The sequence below is a fragment of the Gossypium raimondii genome, chromosome 11, assembly GCF_025698545.1.
Source record: "Gossypium raimondii isolate GPD5lz chromosome 11, ASM2569854v1, whole genome shotgun sequence".
NCBI classification, from domain to species: Eukaryota; Viridiplantae; Streptophyta; class Magnoliopsida; order Malvales; family Malvaceae; genus Gossypium; species Gossypium raimondii.
Window position 1 is genome coordinate 19,295,070 of NC_068575.1, and position 18,430 is coordinate 19,313,499.

The 18,430-nt window shown below is 34.0% G+C and overlaps 1 protein-coding gene across 1 annotated transcript; it reads left to right on the forward strand.

Moving 5' to 3' along the window:
• The first annotated feature begins 8,195 nt into the window (after positions 1 to 8,195).
• Positions 8,196 to 11,217, forward strand: LOC105801167 (uncharacterized). Its single transcript, XM_012632500.1, has 5 exons — positions 8,196 to 8,647; positions 8,915 to 8,970; positions 9,081 to 9,698; positions 10,107 to 10,306; positions 10,414 to 11,217. Exons 1-5 carry the CDS (start codon positions 8,196 to 8,198, stop codon positions 11,215 to 11,217), a joined length of 2,130 nt encoding a protein of 709 aa, XP_012487954.1.
• The last annotated feature ends 7,213 nt before the right edge of the window (positions 11,218 to 18,430 follow it).

An 18,430-nucleotide genomic window follows, 5' to 3' on the forward strand; every position in this document is an offset into this window, starting at 1 on the left:
ACAAGATTTCTTGAATTTACTCGTATACCAACAGTGAAACGACAAAAAGTAAAAAACCAAGGAATCGGTAAAAAAAACTTCAAAGAAAAACAAAAATGATGGGAGAAAGAAAGTCTAGTGGCAAAAGAACAAAAATCTGAAAATTGAGAAGGAGAAATCAAGACTAACGTGAGAAGGGAGAGGAGAAGGTGACACATTTTAGGGATTTTTTTTCAAAATTTAAAATAAATAAAATAACATAAAATTTTAGCAAAACCTTATCAGTTTTTTTCTAAAAGTTGGAAAAAAAAAATTTAACCTTTTCAATACACACATAAGGACTCGAACACAAAACCTAATAATGAACTAGCACTTTATCACTAAATCAATAAACTCATTCAAATCTTAAAACGCAAAATCTAGCTTAAAGGTCCATCCGAACCACTAACCCAACTAATAAACCTTAACACTTCTAAGCCCAATTTCGGAGTGTTACTGGTTCATAAATTATTATAGCTTGCACAAAATAGTAACTCATACGACATAACAGAACTCATAAAATAAACAATACGCATATAATAAGCAATTCACATAAAATAGACAGATTACATAAAATATAAATTCGCATCAAACATCAGTTCATATGAGATAATAGTTCATACCAAATAGCTGTTCATACTACATAACATTTCATAACACATAACAGTTCATACAACATAATATTTCATACCACATCATAACTCATATATTTCAAATAATGATAAATTGACATTTTTGTGATTATGAAACATATAGGGGGCATTATCACCACCTATAAGTGGATTCTATCACCACACATTGGATAAACAAATCTCCTTATAACGCCTTGCTTTTAGACTCGAAGAGCCTTACACTGTTTTCGGCATAAGTGTAGCAAGAATGCTCACACTCTCCAATACTGTCGACTCATAGAGTCCTGCACTGTCTTCGGTGAATGGAGCTATGCTCTACATTCCCTTATCTCTCCAACGCATCTTCGGGCCACAATGCCCATTGCAATAAAAAGGGTGAGTACTCATAATCTTATGGCATGCTAACTATATCCAATGGTTCCATAAGGTCACAATGCCAACATATCTCTTTAACACATTCACAATATTCAGTATAATAGGGCTCGCAATTAAGCAAAGCTCACACATTTTAACACAGTTCGCAATTCACAATTCGCAATAGAGCATAGTTCATAAATAACATAACTTTTCTGCAACATATATTACACATTTAATCACAGTTCATATATCATTCATGCCATAGCTCATATGAATCATAGTTCACATATTTTATTTAGCATAAGACACACAATAGCTTAGCTTACATATAATACAACTCAAATCTCACACTACGTAGTTTTGCAAATTAATACAATTCGCCATATTATTACAAATCACCAAATTAACACAGTTCACCATAATAATATAATTCGCCAAGTTAACATGGTTCACAATGTAACACAATACACAAAATAACATGGCATTGTTCGCACATAAGTAAGGTTTGTACATAGGTAAGGTTTGCACACAACATACAGGAGGGCTCACACGTGTCAGGTGATATGGGTTCACACAACGGGTAGCTCGCCTATGGGTATGGCTCGCATGAAGGTAGGCTCGCATAAGGGTTTGGCTAACACCACAGTAAGGCTCGCACTTTTTTATACAAGGATGCATGTTGACAAGGTTTCACATGTCACATACAGGGTTCGCATATTATACTTATGGCTTGTATGAAAATATAACGTAGTTCGCATGTATATAGAATAGTGTTCGCTTACCAATATATAAGAGGTTCACATATTAATTAAGCAGGGGTTCGCATATGTTACCTTAGCCTGTGTATTGGAGTTTAAATGCAGTATATCAAACCACTCACCTTAGCAACCATTGCTTCAAGTACCATGCTCAAGTAAGCTTTTATTTGCCTTTATCCATGCTTGTGGATGCTTCCAAATGAATTGACACTTTTCATACACATCAAAGACATTACAAAGGCAACTAACAACAACAAACACCATCAAATCATTCCAAAATCACAAATCAAAGCCTCTTAACCTCTAGACCGAAAACTTAATTAGTTTTGTTAAAATAGGTGTTTAACCACTCAAATGTCATTTCTAAGCTTGGATTTCAACTTCGTGCATCCTAAATATCATCTAATTATAGATTTGAACCATCAATTTTATCTAATTACACAGATCTAATTTTTCTGGAAAAACCAAGCTTATGTGATCTTTTAAAAGGGAAAAACATTCAATTTGCTTAAATTCATTAAATATTTGTTAAATTAAGATCAACTATCTTTTAATTAAATCAAAATGAGTTAGAAATCACTTTAAATCCAAAGCTTAGCCAAGAAATACAAGATCCACCATTTTCAAGCCAAAATCAACTTAAAATCAAGTGATATATTGAGATTTTAATTAAATCATTTAAATCTCAAAATGAAATAACATCTCACTTATTTTAATCACAAAAAGCTAGAATCTCACCTCAATTTTGCAAAATTGACGAGCTATGTAGCTAATTCAAGCTAAAATGTATGAAGATCTTTTTGAGGATTTGAGGATGAAAACATGAGTATTCTTGAAAACTGAAAAGAGATTTTGTGTTTGGAGAGCTTGAAAATAAAAAAGGACGAGCTAATTTTAGAAGAAAAACTTTGATTTGGTGTTTGGTAATTTTTTGAAGAAGATGAAGAATGGGAGGGAAGGAGACAATGGGGCTTGTTAAATAAGCAACGAATATTTAAAAATTGGGCCATTGTCAATTTAACCACCTCCAATTTCTTCCTTGTTCCAAATAGGTCATTGCTTTTCAATTAAAATAAGTTTCAAAATTATTTTCCCTCATTTTTAAAATATGTTTTAACCAAATTAGTTCCCATGCACCTAATTTTAATTTCTTAACCTAAAATTTTTAATTCTAATTATTTTAATATTTTATTTAATTAATTCCTAATTATTTATTTATCTAACTTATTTTTGGGTTCTGATTCACCAACCCTCTGATTCTACTTACCCAATTCTACTAACACGATTTTTGGGTGTGAAAATTAAAAATAAAAAAAGTACACATGCTTATAATCATAACACAAGAAGTTTACTTATTATATAACATAGGTAAAGCTCAACTCCATAAAGGGAAGGGAAAATTGGTGATTAAAAATTTGAAAAAAGATGAAAAATAAAAATTGACACAATAATTTAGAGTGGCTCAATCCTAATTGTTTACATCTACTATTGACTTTCCACAACTAAGGATTTCCAAAATTCACTAATTTGAAACCTTTTAAGGACAAAGTTTAACCTTTACAACATTATCTTTTGAGCAAGCAATATAAAATCACTTCCTCATAAGGTTTTTTTACCCAAAACCTTAAGTAACCTTTCACAAATTTGAGAAATAGGATTGAAATAAGGGATACCTCTTAAAGGCTGGTATACAATATTTCAAGCTCACTCAAATAAATTACAACACTTGAAATAATGAAAGAGAATGAAAGTTTACAAGAGAAATACAAGAATTACAAATAAAAAAAATGGATTTTTGCACAATGAGCTTTGTAAACTTGTTTCTTGTATTCTTCCTAATGTCCTTGAAATTTATTTATACCCTCCCAATGATTTCTAGCAACTTGGAGTAGTTAGAGGGAAAATTGAGCTGTTGAAGATATTTACTTGGGCATTAAATGCAATTGTAGAGGCTTATGTTTTGATACCCATATCTTAGACCTAATACCCTACTTAAAATAATGTGATCATTAGAGCCTTAAGCACCAGACCCTGAGGCTATGTTTTGTGCTTCTATGTTGGGGTTGATACTTCCTCATATGGGGTTTGATGCCCATAAATACCCATAAAATAACTTGGCCTACCAAGTATTGAACCCAAGGAGGCACTGGTAATTACAATCTTCAATTCTTGAGAGGGTGAGAATAGGAGGAATTACACTTGTAATTACAAATAATTACACTAAAATCTAATTACACTACGACTTTCCAAATACACCCTACATTATTGTACTTTAAGATATTATTTTATATAATAATAGTATTTTAAGTTTAGAAAAATGTTTTATTTTTAAAACATAATTATATATTATTATACTATTCTCTTTTAAATAATTTGAAAGTTTTATTAATCTAGTACATTTTGCCTTACTAAATATTTAACTAAAATTACATAATATTTATTATAAATTATTTAAAATAAATTTAATTTAATTTAATTATATATTATATATTATTAATTATTTATACTTAACTAAGGACCAATTGATGATAACTATAAGCCTTGAAAATAGGTCTAGTAGTTTTGGGTAAGTTTACCGGTTTTCGAGTAAAAATTAGGAGTTAATTAGGTTTATTAGTGATTTTTTAATTTAGTTAGATTAATTTCATTTAAAATTGGTAAATAATATTCTAAGAAATAAAATTGTTTTAGAAAAATTAATTTTATGGTTTTAAATAATTTTTATGTAAAATAAATGTCATGGGTCTAATTAGAATTGAAAAATAAATCAAAATGGGGGGTTTAATTGAGAGAATTTAAAATATTAACTAAATAGGACCATTTTGAAAAACAAGGGAAATGTAAGAGTGATTTATAACAAATTATCATTATTTTCAGAATTTTGGAGGGAAAGAAGTATTTTGTAAAACAAGGGAAATGTGAGAGTAGCCTGATGGCAATTTCCCCAAATTTTGAAAATTAGGTGGGGGTTTTTCAGTTTTAAAAACACTGCAACTACCTCACTTTGCACACCATTTTCACCCGAATTAAGAGCTTTTTCTCTCAATATTTTTCTCATTTTTATAGATCACATATCAGAGAATAGATCTAAACTTTTACTCTCCCCAAAATCTCCATAAAAGTTTTCCAAAGTTGAGCAAAAGTCATCTGAAATTTCTTCAAGGATCTTGATTCAATCTTCTAAATTGATTATTTGAGATTAATTGAAGGTAATTCTCAACTCTAAATTCATTTTAAAGTTGTTTTCAATCATTATTTGCTATTTAAATTGATTAAACTGAATTTTCAAGTTTTAATTTCTTCTTTCTTGAACATGGAACTCAACAATGGTGAATCCATGATTTTGAGTTGGAATCCAAGTTTTAATGAATTTCTAAGCTCAAAATATGTTTATTAAGAGGTTTTTAATCATAAAATAAAAGATCAAACTCGTTTGATTGATCAATTTTGATAAATTCGTTTTTAATCAAAAAGATGAGTTGATTTTCGGAAAATTTTAAAATGATTTAATATATGAAATTAACAGTTAGGTTTTATGTTAATGGACTAGGAATGCAGTTTAGAAGTGGTTTGTGGTGCTGAGAAGGTCATTTAGTTGATGAATTTTATGTTCGGCTTAATTGTGCAATTTTGGTAAGGTAGATTAGAGAAACGATTTAGATTCATATAGTTTATGAAATTTTGACTTTCTTGATGTTAATGTTAGTTTGTAATGCATATTTTTCTCTGTTAAAGCTTCACACCGAGATGAGGATGATGCTAATCAGATTTGAGGCTCAAACTTACCTACTTAAGCAGGCTTTTGTTTGAAAAACAAAGTGTGGAGGTGAGTGATTTTAAAGGCTATTGGTAAATTTGTCTAGTTATGTGTTAAACTAAATTTTTAAATAGTGTTTTTAATGACTTAATCGCATCTTATTTGGTTGGATTTGCAAATATTAATTTTATTTTACAATAGCAATATTGCAATTGGCTTTTGGAAAATTGTGTGTCAAGCTTTTGGCATGATTAACTTGGATTGAAAGGATTGTTAATTTGAGCATGAGTTATTGAATTTTTGAGCACTTGATGTTGGTGTTATGATTGGTTTAATATTCATGGACAAAGGCATTTGTTGTGCTTAATTATATTGATGTTGAAATTGTTAAGCTACATGCTTTTAATGGCATTTTTATATCTTAAATTAAGTGTTTAAACATCAAATTTATGCCTTGTATGTATGATTATATTGGCAACATTGCATGGTGGATCCATTGGATATAGTTGGCATGCCATAGGATTTGTGAGTACTCACCATTATATGTGTTATTTGTGAGCATGACTTAAGAATTTTTGATTTTTGGAGTAAATAAGGGAGTGTTGAGCTTGTGTCTCAACTCAAGAGACTGTGAGGCGATATAAGGGAGCGTGTGGCTTCTGATATGTAGGAGTTTGGAGTTCCGTTTATCAGATGTATGATCACACATTTAAATATTGACATGGATGTATTATGCTAATATAAGTGTTTGTTGATAAGTTAAATTATGATTTCATATGCATATTAAATTGAAATTTTATTTCATGGAATAACATATGTTATTATGATTATAATATGTGATATTGTGACTAAAATTTTAGTACTTAATTTTTCTGGATTTATGCATGAATTGGGTGCGATTTACTTATTGTCCATATGATCATTCACTGAGCTTTTTAAGCTCACATCCTCACACCTTTGTGCAGAGACTTTTCCGACTTGAGGAGTTGAGGAGTGAGCGCAAGGCCGATCCAAGATTAAGGCTTGGTAGTAGCTTAAGGTTCTTCTTTAGAAATAATACGGGGCATTGTGGCACTTATTGGGACTAGTTTCAATTCAATTGTAATAGACATTTATTTTGGTGATGTTATAATTACTTTAATGCTTGATTTTTATGCTTAATTGTTGTGTGGTTTATGGTATGTTGATGAGATTTCATATGGTGATTGAAAACATGGTCTTTGAAACATGTATTTTATACTAACATAGTTTAATTATAGCTTGCCAAGGAGTGGAATGCTTGTGGCTAAGGTATGTACTTTGTGTGATATAATTGATGGTTGCTAAGTATGATTTGGGTGATTAAAATGAATTTTAGACAAAATAAAAACTGCATTGGTCTACACATGGGCGTGCTGGTGGTTGAACACAGGCGTGTTGAAATGGACACGGGCGTGTGGAGGCTAGTAGTGGTCACACACGAGCGTGTGGAAATTTGACACGGGCGTGTGCAAACATCTTAAAATTTTTTCGTGATTCGAACACGGGCATTTAAAGCCATACGAGCACTGGGCATGGCCGTGTGGTTTTTTTGTGTCTGATTTTTTTTAGATTTTGTAATTTAGTAACCTAGTTTATTTAAACTATAATTTAGTCCTAAAACTTGATTAGATTAATTGAAGCCTTTAATGATAGGGAAGCTCGATAATATTTTAGAATTAGACTAGTGAGTGTTAGAATTTGGTAGAAATATTCTTAGATAATATTTTGGGTAATGTATTAAAAATTTATAAAATGTACGTTTTAGTTCCATTAATAAAATAATAATTAGACTTAGTAAATGAACTCGACTGAAACTAAAATTTTTAGGGCTCGCATAAATTGACTAAAAGAAGGTTGGTAATCATTTAGAACTAAAAACGAGACTATTTAACTTTAGATGGTAAAATAGCCAAAATACCTTAGGGTTAAATAATTAGAAATAGTTTAAAAATGGTTCACAAAATCACTTCCGCATTACAATTAGGTAGTTAATTAGTTAAAATTGAAGTGTTATAAGTTGGGGTGTGTTTTGGGTGGTCTTGAGCTGGAGAGTCACTTCGGTGGCTATTTTATTGCTTCAGATTCGAATTAGTCCGTCTTGGTCGGGTTTAGGGTGCCACATTTGGTGGTGTCAAAGCTAGGTTTTGTTAAACATAAGAGGTCGTGGATTTTGTAATGCTAAAGTCTAGCTTATCTGATAATATTGCTTGACATTGCATGTTTTACCTTTTCTTGTTCTTTGTTTTAGAAATTGTTTTATGGGGTAGGAATTGAGAACACAATGCCTTATAGGAAAGTATACTTAGTTAAGCCTTGGATCACTTGCTGCTGCTCACTCCTAGTATGCTTTCTTTACTTTTTCTATAGTATTCGATTTACGTTATGCCTCGGAGACGTGAACAAGGTAGTCAAGATGATGACGCACCGCCACAGCCATGTGATGATGCTCATATAGGTCGAGTTGAGCACTTTATGTCTATGATGATCGAGGTATTGCAGCATATCACTGGTGCCAATGCTGCTCCTATTCTTCAGGGATTACCATTAGGGCGTTTGTGAGCTCTGGATGGTATGAAATTTTGAGGAGTTAAGGGTGGAGACTTTACTCATGTTGAATACTGGTTGGAAGGAGTTACCCGTATCCTTGGTTAGATGGGCTGTTCTGACGAGGATAAGCTTGGGTGCGCCTTGTTGTTGCTTGTTGATGAGGCTCATTGTTGGGGAGGACAGTCGAGCGTGGTACTGTACCGGAAAGAGGAATTGGGATTTTTCCAGAGGAATTTCATGGGAGAGCAATATCTGGAGGCAATGAGACGCGAGTTCATGGATTTAGTCCATGATAATTTGTTTGTGGGCGAGTATGAGGCAGAGTTTGTGCATTTGAGCCAGTATGTGCCTGAGTTGGTGGCTCATAAGGTGAGTCGTTGTAAGAGGTGCAGGTTTGGACTAAACCGGGATATTAAGTTGTATCTTGTTGAGATGGCCCGTGCTTTAGAAGAGGCTTTGAGGGAGGAGCCCAAAGCTGTTGCCACTTGTACTACTAAGAGGTTGTCAAAGCCTGCTAGAGGATTTGGCCAAAAGGGTAAGAGTGGTTGTTTTGGGAGGTCTGGACGATGAGTTGCTGCAGACCGGGCTCAGGTTAGGCAGGCCGCAAGAGCTAAGACTTGTACGAGTGATCAGGGATGTACTACGTGGATGTTTTGTGAGCATTGTAACCGTTGACATCCTGGAGAGTGTTAGAGGATGACTGGTGCCTGTTTTGCTTGCGGATCGATGGAACACTATGTTAGTGATTGTCCTAAGAGAGCACTTGTGGTTAGAGACCAACTTGCTACTGCACTTACTCTGACTTGAGGGAGGGGCTGTGGCAGGGGTGATGGTAGTAGAGCAGTTGGTCAGCGCGGAGCTACTCGAGGTGGAACTGGAGGTCCAGCTAGAGTTATGTAGTTAGGGAGCCTCTTACTAGGGAGGCCACGGATGCCATCGTAGGTACTTTTACGCTACAATATTTTCCTCTTCTAGCTTTAATAAATTCAGGTGTTACGAGATCGTTTATTCTGAGAGATGTAGCTAGAGAGTTGGGGATTTTTGTAGAGACATCTAGGTTAGGTGTTACTGTTAAGAGTCCACTAGGTGATAGTGTAGTGGTAGATCAGGTTTATCGTTGTCCTCTGATGGTTCAGGGACAAGTGTTTTCGGTAGATCTTTTAGAGTTACCGTTCTGGGGGTTTGATGCTATCCTTGGGATGGATTGGTTAACTGAGCATCAGGCGAAGGTCAATTGTGAGGCGAAGTTGGTGACTTTGTGTCGTGCTAATGGCTTTGAGATTGTTGTTGTTGGAGAGAGGTTCGAGTTGCTTTCCAATGTGGTTTCTATGCTTAGAGCTGAGAAGTTGGTCCGGAAAGGTTACAAAGCTTATCTAGCCTATGTTTTGAATGCTAATAGTAAGGAATTGAGGTTGGATGAGATTCGTGCAGTCTGTGATTTTTTGAATGTTTTTCTTGAGGAGTTTTTTGGTTTACCGCTAGATAGAGAAGTTGAGTTTGGTGTTGAACTCTATCCTGGTACAGCTCCGGTGTTAGTTGTGCCCTACCGTATGGCACTGAAGGAATTAAAGGAGTTAAAGCATCATTTGCAAGAGTTATTGGATCGGGGTTTCATTTGACTGAGTGTGTCGCCGTGGGGAGTACTGGTTTTATTTGTGAAGAATAAGGATGGGACTTCGGGGCTATTCATTGATTATCGCTAGCTGAATAAGTTGACCGTCAAGAATAATTACTCACTTCTGAGGATTGATGATTTGGTTGACCAATTTCGGGGAGCTTCAGTTTTCTAAAAGATTGATCTAAGATCCGTGTACTATCAGTTGAAGGTGAATCATGCAGATGTTATGAAGACGACGTTTAGGACTTGGTATGGGCATTTTGAGTTTCTTTCCATGCTATTCGGGTTGACAAATGCTCCTGCCGCATTTATGGACATGATGAACCGTGTATACCATTCCTAACTGGATTGGTTTGTTGTGGTTTTCATAAATGATATATTGGTGTATTCTCAATCAGAGGATGAGCACGACGAGCATTTGAGAGTGGTTCTTCAAGTTTTGAAGGAGAAACAATTGCATGCCAAGTTGAGTGAGTGTGAGTTCTGCCATCTAGAGGTGGTTTTTCTTAGTCATGTCGTTTCAGCCGAGGGCATTCGGATTGATCCAAAGAAGGTTGAGGGAATCTTGGATTGGAAGCCGCCGATTACTGTGTTTAAGGTCGGAGTTTCTTGGGCTTAGCTAGTTATTATCGTTTTTTCGTTGAGGGATTTTTGAGTATTGTTACTCCGTTGACAGAGTTGCTCTAGAAGAATACTATTTTTAAGTTAACTGATGCAAGGCAGAAGAGTTTTGAGAAGCTGAAGTCTGTTTTGACCAGATCACCTGTATTGACACAACCAAAATATGGTAATGAGTATGTTGTTTTCAGTGATGCTTCTTACACGGGATTGGGTTATGTGCTAATGCAGGAGGGAAAGGTAGTTGATTATGCGTCGAGGCAGTTAAGGCCGCATGAGTCTAACTATCCGACCCATGATCTGGAATCGGTTGTTGTAGTCTTTGCACTCAAGATTTGGCATCATTACCTGTATGGTGAGAGGTGTGTGATTTATACCAATCACAATAGTCTTAAGTATCTCTTTACCCAGAAGGAGTTGAACTTCAGACAGAGGCATTGGATTGAGCTGCTGAAGGTCTACGATTGTGCGACTGAATATCATTCGGGAAAGGCGAATGTTGCTGTTGATGTCTTGAGTAGGAATTTTTTGGTTTACTTGAGGGCGATGTTCGTGAAGTTGTCAATTTTTGAGGATGGTGATTTGTTGGCTAAGCTTCGGGTGAAGTTGACCCTTGGACAACAAATTCAAGAAAGACAATCGTTCAATGAGAGTTTGGCTCATCGTATCTATCAAGTTGAGTTAGGTGTTCGTGGAGATTTTGGTCTCAATGCTAAAGGTGTCCTTTGTTTCAGAGGTCGGATGTGTGTTTCGTTGGATCAGGATTTGAGAGATATGGTCCTTACCGAGGCTCATAGTAGTCCATATGCTATGCATTCTAGTGGGAACAAGATGTATCAGGATCTTCGGGTTTTTTTATTGATGCCCTGGGTTGAAGAAGGAAGTAGCTAATTTTGTTGGTAAATGTTTAGTTTGCCAGAGGGTTAAAGTTGAGCATCAATATTCGTTTGGTTTGCTTCAACCGATCAGGATTTTAGACTGGAAATGGAACAGACCATGATGTATTTTATTTCGGGTTTATCGTTGACTCCATCTTAGAAGGACTCAGTTTGGGTGATAGTGGATCGGTTTATGAAGTGTGCGCATTTCTTGCCTGTGCGTACGACTTACAGTTTTTAGCAGTTGGCGAAGCTTTATGTCAAGGAGATTGTCAAATTACATGGAGTTCCAATTTCTATCATATTGGATAGAGATCCGTAATTTACGTCGAGGTTTTGGAAGACGTTGCATGAGGCTTTAGGTTCAAAGCTTCACTTCAGTACAACATATCATCTGCTGTCAGATGGTTAGTCTGAGAGGGTGATCCAGATTCTCGAAGATATGCTTCGGAGTTGTGCTATTGATTTTTGTGGCAATTGGGATCGACATTTGTCGTTGGCTAAGTTTGTGTACAACCACAGTTACTAGAGGAGTATTTAGATGGCTCCGTTTGAGGCACTTTATGGTAGGAAGTATAAGACTCCGCTATGTTGGTCTGGCATGGATGAGAAGAGAATTTGGGTCTGGATTTTTTTTGTGAAATCGAGGACAAGGTGAAACTTATTTGTAAGCGATTGAAGGCTGTTTCAGATAGGCAGAAATCTTATGCTGAGTTGAGATGTTGAGATATCAAATATCACGTTGATGATAAGGTGTTTTTGAAGGTCTCACCTTGGAAGAAGGTTTTGATGTTCGGGCGGAAGGGTAATGATAGAGGATTGCGCGTGGACCAAGATCGAGTTGCCAAGTCACGAGAAAATTCCTAAGAAAGCTTTAGACAATCGGATATGAAACGAAACAAAGAAATCAAACTTATCAGTACCAGATCTGAAACGAAAACCCTAAAACCATGGATAATTAGCTAATAATCAGAACACGAATTAATATGGTTCCTTGGAGGCCAAGAAACGAGATCTAAATAGCAAGAATGACTTTCCAAGCCAAATCTGACCTGGAGAAAATGAAACAGCAAGTTAAACTCAAGTGATTAATAAACCAAATCAGAATAGGGAATAGAGTACTTGGGCGGCAAGAAATCTGAAAAAAAGTATGATTAACGAACGGTTCTTGATGTCAAATGTGGTGCAAGGATAGATCTTGAACTTTGGGAATGGTCGAAACGAACAAGAACAATAAAATCTGAAACGAAATAGCAAGACCAATGTAGAATCAATTAGATATGAAACTAAAATAATCAAAACAATAAAATAGGGGTTCGAACGGCAAGAAAGATGGGTTTGGAGAATCAAAACGTTTCTTGATGTCCAAGGGTGGTACCGATCAGATTCTTGAAGGTTGAACGGGGCTGGAAACGCAATAAGAGAACTTAAGCAAGTTAGATAATGAAATCGACACAGGCAGAAATTAAAAAGAGATTGAACAGCAAGAAAATAAAAATAAAGTCCTAAGAAGCCTTGAAATCGATAAAGATTTCACAACTCCCTTCAAACAACTCTAATTTCCCCTCCAATGAAGAACAATGGCAAGAAGAAGGCTGAAGATGGCTCCCACAATCTAAAAGATTGTTAAAACTACTTCTAAAGAAAACTCAAGAGAAAATTCTTGGAGAAAAACTCAACAGAATTTGAAAGCAATCAAAATCTGATTTCATGTGTGTTGTTGTGTGTATGGCCGGCCAAGCCTTACTTATATAGGCCACTATTATTTTCCTAACCCTATTAGAAAACTAAAACTAAAAAAACTCCTAATTATTTGATTTAAAGGGAAATTCAGCCAATGGCTTTTAATTGGGCCTCTTGGACTGAATATTTACATAGTAATTAATTTATAAAGTCTAAAATTGAAACTAAGTATTTAAAGAATTAAAATTTTACAAATTGGGCCACTTTGACAATTTGGCCTGATTTTCGACTAAGTCTCATTTAATTTTCTTGATTGGGCTTGGAACATCTTATTGAGTCTTTCCTTCAAGAACTTGGGCTTGTAGTCTGTTTCCTTCCAAAATTGGTTCGTTGATGCTCGTAACGGAGATCCAATGCGCCTTAGCTGCAAGATTCGGTTTCTTGGACCAAGATTTCCAAGATTTGAAATCTTGATTTTCTTTATTCTTGAAATCACTGAAAACAGCAAAATTGGACCAAGATTCGGTTTCTTGATTTTCTTCAAAACAAGAAAGTGAATCTTGATTTTCTTTGTGACTCGTATCAGCTAAGCTTAGTCAGAGGTTCATTGGGCTTTACAATGTGATTGAGCGGATTGGACCGTTTACTTATCGTCTTCTGTTTCCATCTAAGCTTAAGCACATTCACGATGTCTTCCATGTTTCCATGCTTTGGAAGTCTAGATCAGATCCTTCCATGTTTCCACATGTTTAAATATTTCCATGAATGTATTATGCTAATATAAGTGTATGTTTATAAGTTAAATTATGATTTCATATGCCATACTAAATTGGAATTTTATTCATGGAATAGCATATGTTATTATGATTATAATATGTGATATTGTGACTGAAATTTTAATGCTTAATTTGCCTGGATTTATGCATGAATTGGGTGTGATTTACTTATTGTTTTTACAATCATTCACTGAGCTTTTTAAGCTCACACCCTCACACCTCTGTGCAAAGACTTTTCCAGCTTGAGGAGTTGAGGAGCTAGCGCAAGCCCGATCCAAGATTAAGGCTAAGTAGTAGTTAAAGATTCCTCTTTAGAAACAATAGGGGGAATTGTGGCACTTATTGGGACTAGTTTTAATTCAATTCTAATTGACATTGGACATTTATTTGGATTTTTATTTTGGTGATATTATAATTACTTTAATACTTGATTTTTATGCTTAATTGTTGTGTGGTTTATGGTATGTTGATGAGAGTTCATATGGTGATTGAAATCATGGTGTTTTAAGCATGTATTTTATACAAACATAGTTTAATTGTAGCTTGTCAAGTAGTGAAATTCTTGTGGCTAAGGTATGTACTTTGTGTGATATAATTGATGGTTTCTAAGTATGATTAGGGTAATCAAAACGAATTTTTGTCAAAGAAAAAACTGCAGTGGTCTACACATACGTGTGTGCCATTAGACACGGGCGTGTTGAAATGGGACACGAGCATGTAAAGGCTAGTGGTGGTCACACACGGGCGTTTGTGAACATCTTGAAAGTTTTTCGCGATTTGAACATGGGCATCTAAGGACACATGAGCATCGGACATGGCTATGTGGTTCTTTTGTGTCAGAATTTTTTTAGATTTTGTAATTTAGTATCCTAGTTTGTTTAAATTATAATTTAGTCCTAAAACTTGATTAGATTAATTGTAGCCTTTAGTGATAAGGAAACTCAATAATATTTTAGAAGTAGATTGGTGAGTGTTAGAATTTGGTAGAAATATTCTTAGATAATATTTTAGGTAATGTATTAAAAGTTTATTACATTTACATTTTAGTTTCTATTATTAAAATAATAATTAGACTTAGTAAATGAACTCAATTGAAATTGGAATCTTTAGGGCTTGCATAAATTGACTAGCAGAAGGTTGATAATCATTTAGAACTAAAAATAGGACTTTTTAACTTTAGATGCTAAAATAACCAAAATACCCTTAGGGTTAAATAATTAGAAATAGTTTAAAAATGATTCACAAAATTGCTTCCGCATTAACATTAGGTAGTTAATTAGTTAGAATGGAGGTGTTATAAGGTTGTGGTGTGTTTTGGGTGGTCTTGAGCTGGAGAGTCACTTCGATGGCTATTGTGTCACTTCAGATCTAGGCCAGTCTGTCCCGGTCGGGTTTGGGGTGTGATAATAACAATAAGTATTTTCAATAATTTTGTATAATGATCTATCATATTTATTTTTCTTGTTATTTTTTAGAGATCATATTGTTGATTACTATCTTGAACCAACATATTATATACGATGTTAGCTTGTAAGTTGTGTTACTTTTTTAAAAAAGCTTTCCTCAATTATTATTGATTATTTTGTAGTAATGATTAATATTTTTTAAATTTAAAATTATATAATTGTGTAATTACAATTTATACTACTAAGCATAACATAGGTAATTATAATGTAACTACACCCTATCGCCAAACACGACAAAAAATTTGAATTCCTTGTAATTATAAAAGGGTGTATTTATTACCATAATAACTATACTTTATCCAATTACTACATGGTGTCTAAGCACACCTAAATGTTTTGTGAGTTAATTAAACATTAATAATATTAGAAAATATACAAGTATTCAAAAAGTAATATATTAATATAGGTATGTAAGTAATTTAATATTTAAAACAAAATTTTATTTTAATTTATCATTTTCCAACATATTTTTATCATTTCTTTTAGTTTGTTATTTTTTTATAAAACTACTTACCTTTTATGAAAAAATATCTCAGTTTAAAAAGTGCATTTATTTAGTCATTTGTAAAGTAAATTATCTGTACATAATCATAAACCAATACATTAAGAAGACCACCATTTAATGACATAATTACATCCTAACATAGCAATGCGAGTTCAACATATGAGCGAGTTAATTGTTCAATTTCAATACAGCTTAAAATTGATAATAAAATTAATAATTAACTCAAAACATAGATAGAGATTTGATTTTGTAAATTAAAAATCTTGGACTTGAAGCTAAGCTATCAATTCTTGTAAGATATTTAAAAATAAGAAGGTTAATCTCATCCTTTGACTTGCAAGACATGAAGTTTTGGAACCATATCAAAGAACCATCAAGATAAAATTGCTACAACATTTGGCCAAACACATCAAGCAAAGACTTGACCAATACCTGTCATATGAATATCTAAAGCCCCAAATCTAGAATTAAACACCAATGCTACAACATCATGCAAAGAAATGCTTCCACTACTTTACCTTGAGATGATCACAAAATCTCTTTATGCTTTTTAGTAAAATATGGCATCTACGTAAACCTTATCTATTCTTTGGAATGTTTATGTTGGAGTTTTATGTTGAATTTGGCCTTTCGGCATTTTGGTTCCATGTTTTAGAACTTTATGGTAACTTTGATACACATATTTCGAATATAAATTAAAGATTTTGTAGTATGCAAGTGATGAAAATGTACTTCATTTTACTTAGGTATCTAAAATTTTGATTTAATGTATTTATGGCCTTGAATTTATATGTTTTAGATATGTTTTAGTTTATTAAATTTGTTGGTATTGCTTTGGTTTAGTGTAAAACATGTTTAGATAGTGTCTGAGACATAATTTCATGACTTTGCAAAACTTTTTTTTGTTTGCATTTTTGGGCTTGTGGCTTGAGATAGAATGAACATGTCTCGAGATAAGTTGAGAAAAGTTAGTCTGAGCATGTATTTCTAGGTGCACATAGTGTCACATCCCAATATATATGATTAGGAATTAAGACTTAACAAGCAATGAGCCTTAGGCTTGATGGTTAAGTGTTAGTCCCCTTCCTTAGATGCCAAGGTTTGAGCCCCTCCTTTCCCACTCATTTTCCTTTTAATTTCGACAATAATAGGAAATTTTTTGTGTCGTTCCTAGGGTTTTCAAATCCTAGGTTCTTAACCCACTTTTCCTAATTAGACTTTGCACGTTGCTTTTCTTTTCAATTTCTAATAGAACTTTGCCTTCCCCTTCCCCTTCTCCTTTCTATTTCTTTTTTTTTCTTTTCCTCTTCTTTAAACCATATTTTCATTCTATTTTTATTGATTATTTTTCTTTCCCATATCAAATCATCCCCTGTTCAATCATTTTTCTATCAATTTTCTAATTTTCGTCAATCGCATCCCTATATTTGCCAAGAAATGATAAGTAGACCTCGTCCCGATGATTAGATCTTATATTTTCATAATATTACTATCTGACACTAATCTTTTGTTTGATTAATCAAATCTTTTACAGTTCTTGCCAAATCTTTGGTAATCTTGTCAAAATCTTGAGACCAATGGATAATTCATGTGTAAATGTCATTTGAAAGACCGAATCTAGGTGAATCAAACCAAAATCAATTGTGAGGAACGCTAATCAAACCCGTGGTGAAATGTGTGTTCTTTACCAAGTGAATCGGGGACAACCATGTGTAGGTGTAGGGCCAAACGGTCACCTAGACGAGCATGTGGGCCATACGGCTACCACACGACCATGTGCACCTATAGATTTTAGGGACTTCGTGAACCACATGGCCTTAGTTTAGTCCTTGTATATCCCCTAAAATGTTTTTAAAGTTTTTATTCGTTTAATTGAGTCCCTAATATTATGTTTACTCTAGAATTTATGTTTTAATGACTAAATTGTTTCTGTTATATTATATGAGATGTGAATGTTACATGCCTACTGTCACTGTGATATTGATAAATTGTTAGTGTTAATACTGTTACCGCCCTACTAAGAAAATGTTAAGCATGTCTACTGCTACTGTTAAACTAAATACATGTGGAGCATTTCTACTGTTTTGCATTGTCCTGTTACAAGCATGTCATATTGCATTGTATGGGGTGGGATGCTATGAATAGAGGAAGAGTGACAGTTTAATGATATGCAAAAAGTGATGGTTCATCCACAACCTAGTGGCAGTTTATCTGCAAACTTTTTATTTAAAAATACAGGTGGTTTACCCACAAGTTTTTTACTAGCAGTTTAACTGCAAATCAGTGGTGGTTCATCCACAGCACGGTTTGTAATGGATGGATGAGTTCTGGAGAACTCTTACTGTGGTATGTAGCGGAGTTGGGTAGGATATTTTTTGATAAACTGAAATTACATTACCATTCATAAGCATGTGCATGCAAAATTGTGAATTCTAAAATATATTATAATGATGTGTTGATCTGAAAAGTTGATACTCTGAATTATTATTCGATTGTGATTATTCTAAGAATTGTTACTTCGTATGCTTTGTCTATTTTTTTACATCTATTTTCTTATGATTGGACTCATACTGAGCTTCTTAAGCTTAGTCCCCTCTAATTTCCATCTTTATAGATAATCCACAAGGTTAGGGCGTGGACTTGACATCTAGGAGGTCTCAGCTTGGATTAATATATTTTCATTAAAAGTATTTTAGACTTAATATTATAATTTTGTTACTTGGAATGGTATGGTTTATTTGAAGTATGGCATGGGACTTAAGCTTTGGGTTTATTTGGCATGCATGACATTTAATT

Excerpts from the sequence above, each read along its gene's own strand:
- LOC105801167 (XM_012632500.1), top strand. The coding sequence starts at position 8,196 with ATGGGCTGTTCTGACGAGGATAAGCTTGGGTGCGCCTTGTTGTTGCTT. Across the intron at positions 8,648-8,914 it reads AAGAGTGGTTGTTTTGGGAG|GGGTGATGGTAGTAGAGCAG; the intron begins GTCTGGACGATG and ends GGGCTGTGGCAG. Across the intron at positions 9,699-10,106 it reads GCAAGAGTTATTGGATCGGG|AGGATGAGCACGACGAGCAT; the intron begins GTTTCATTTGAC and ends ATTCTCAATCAG.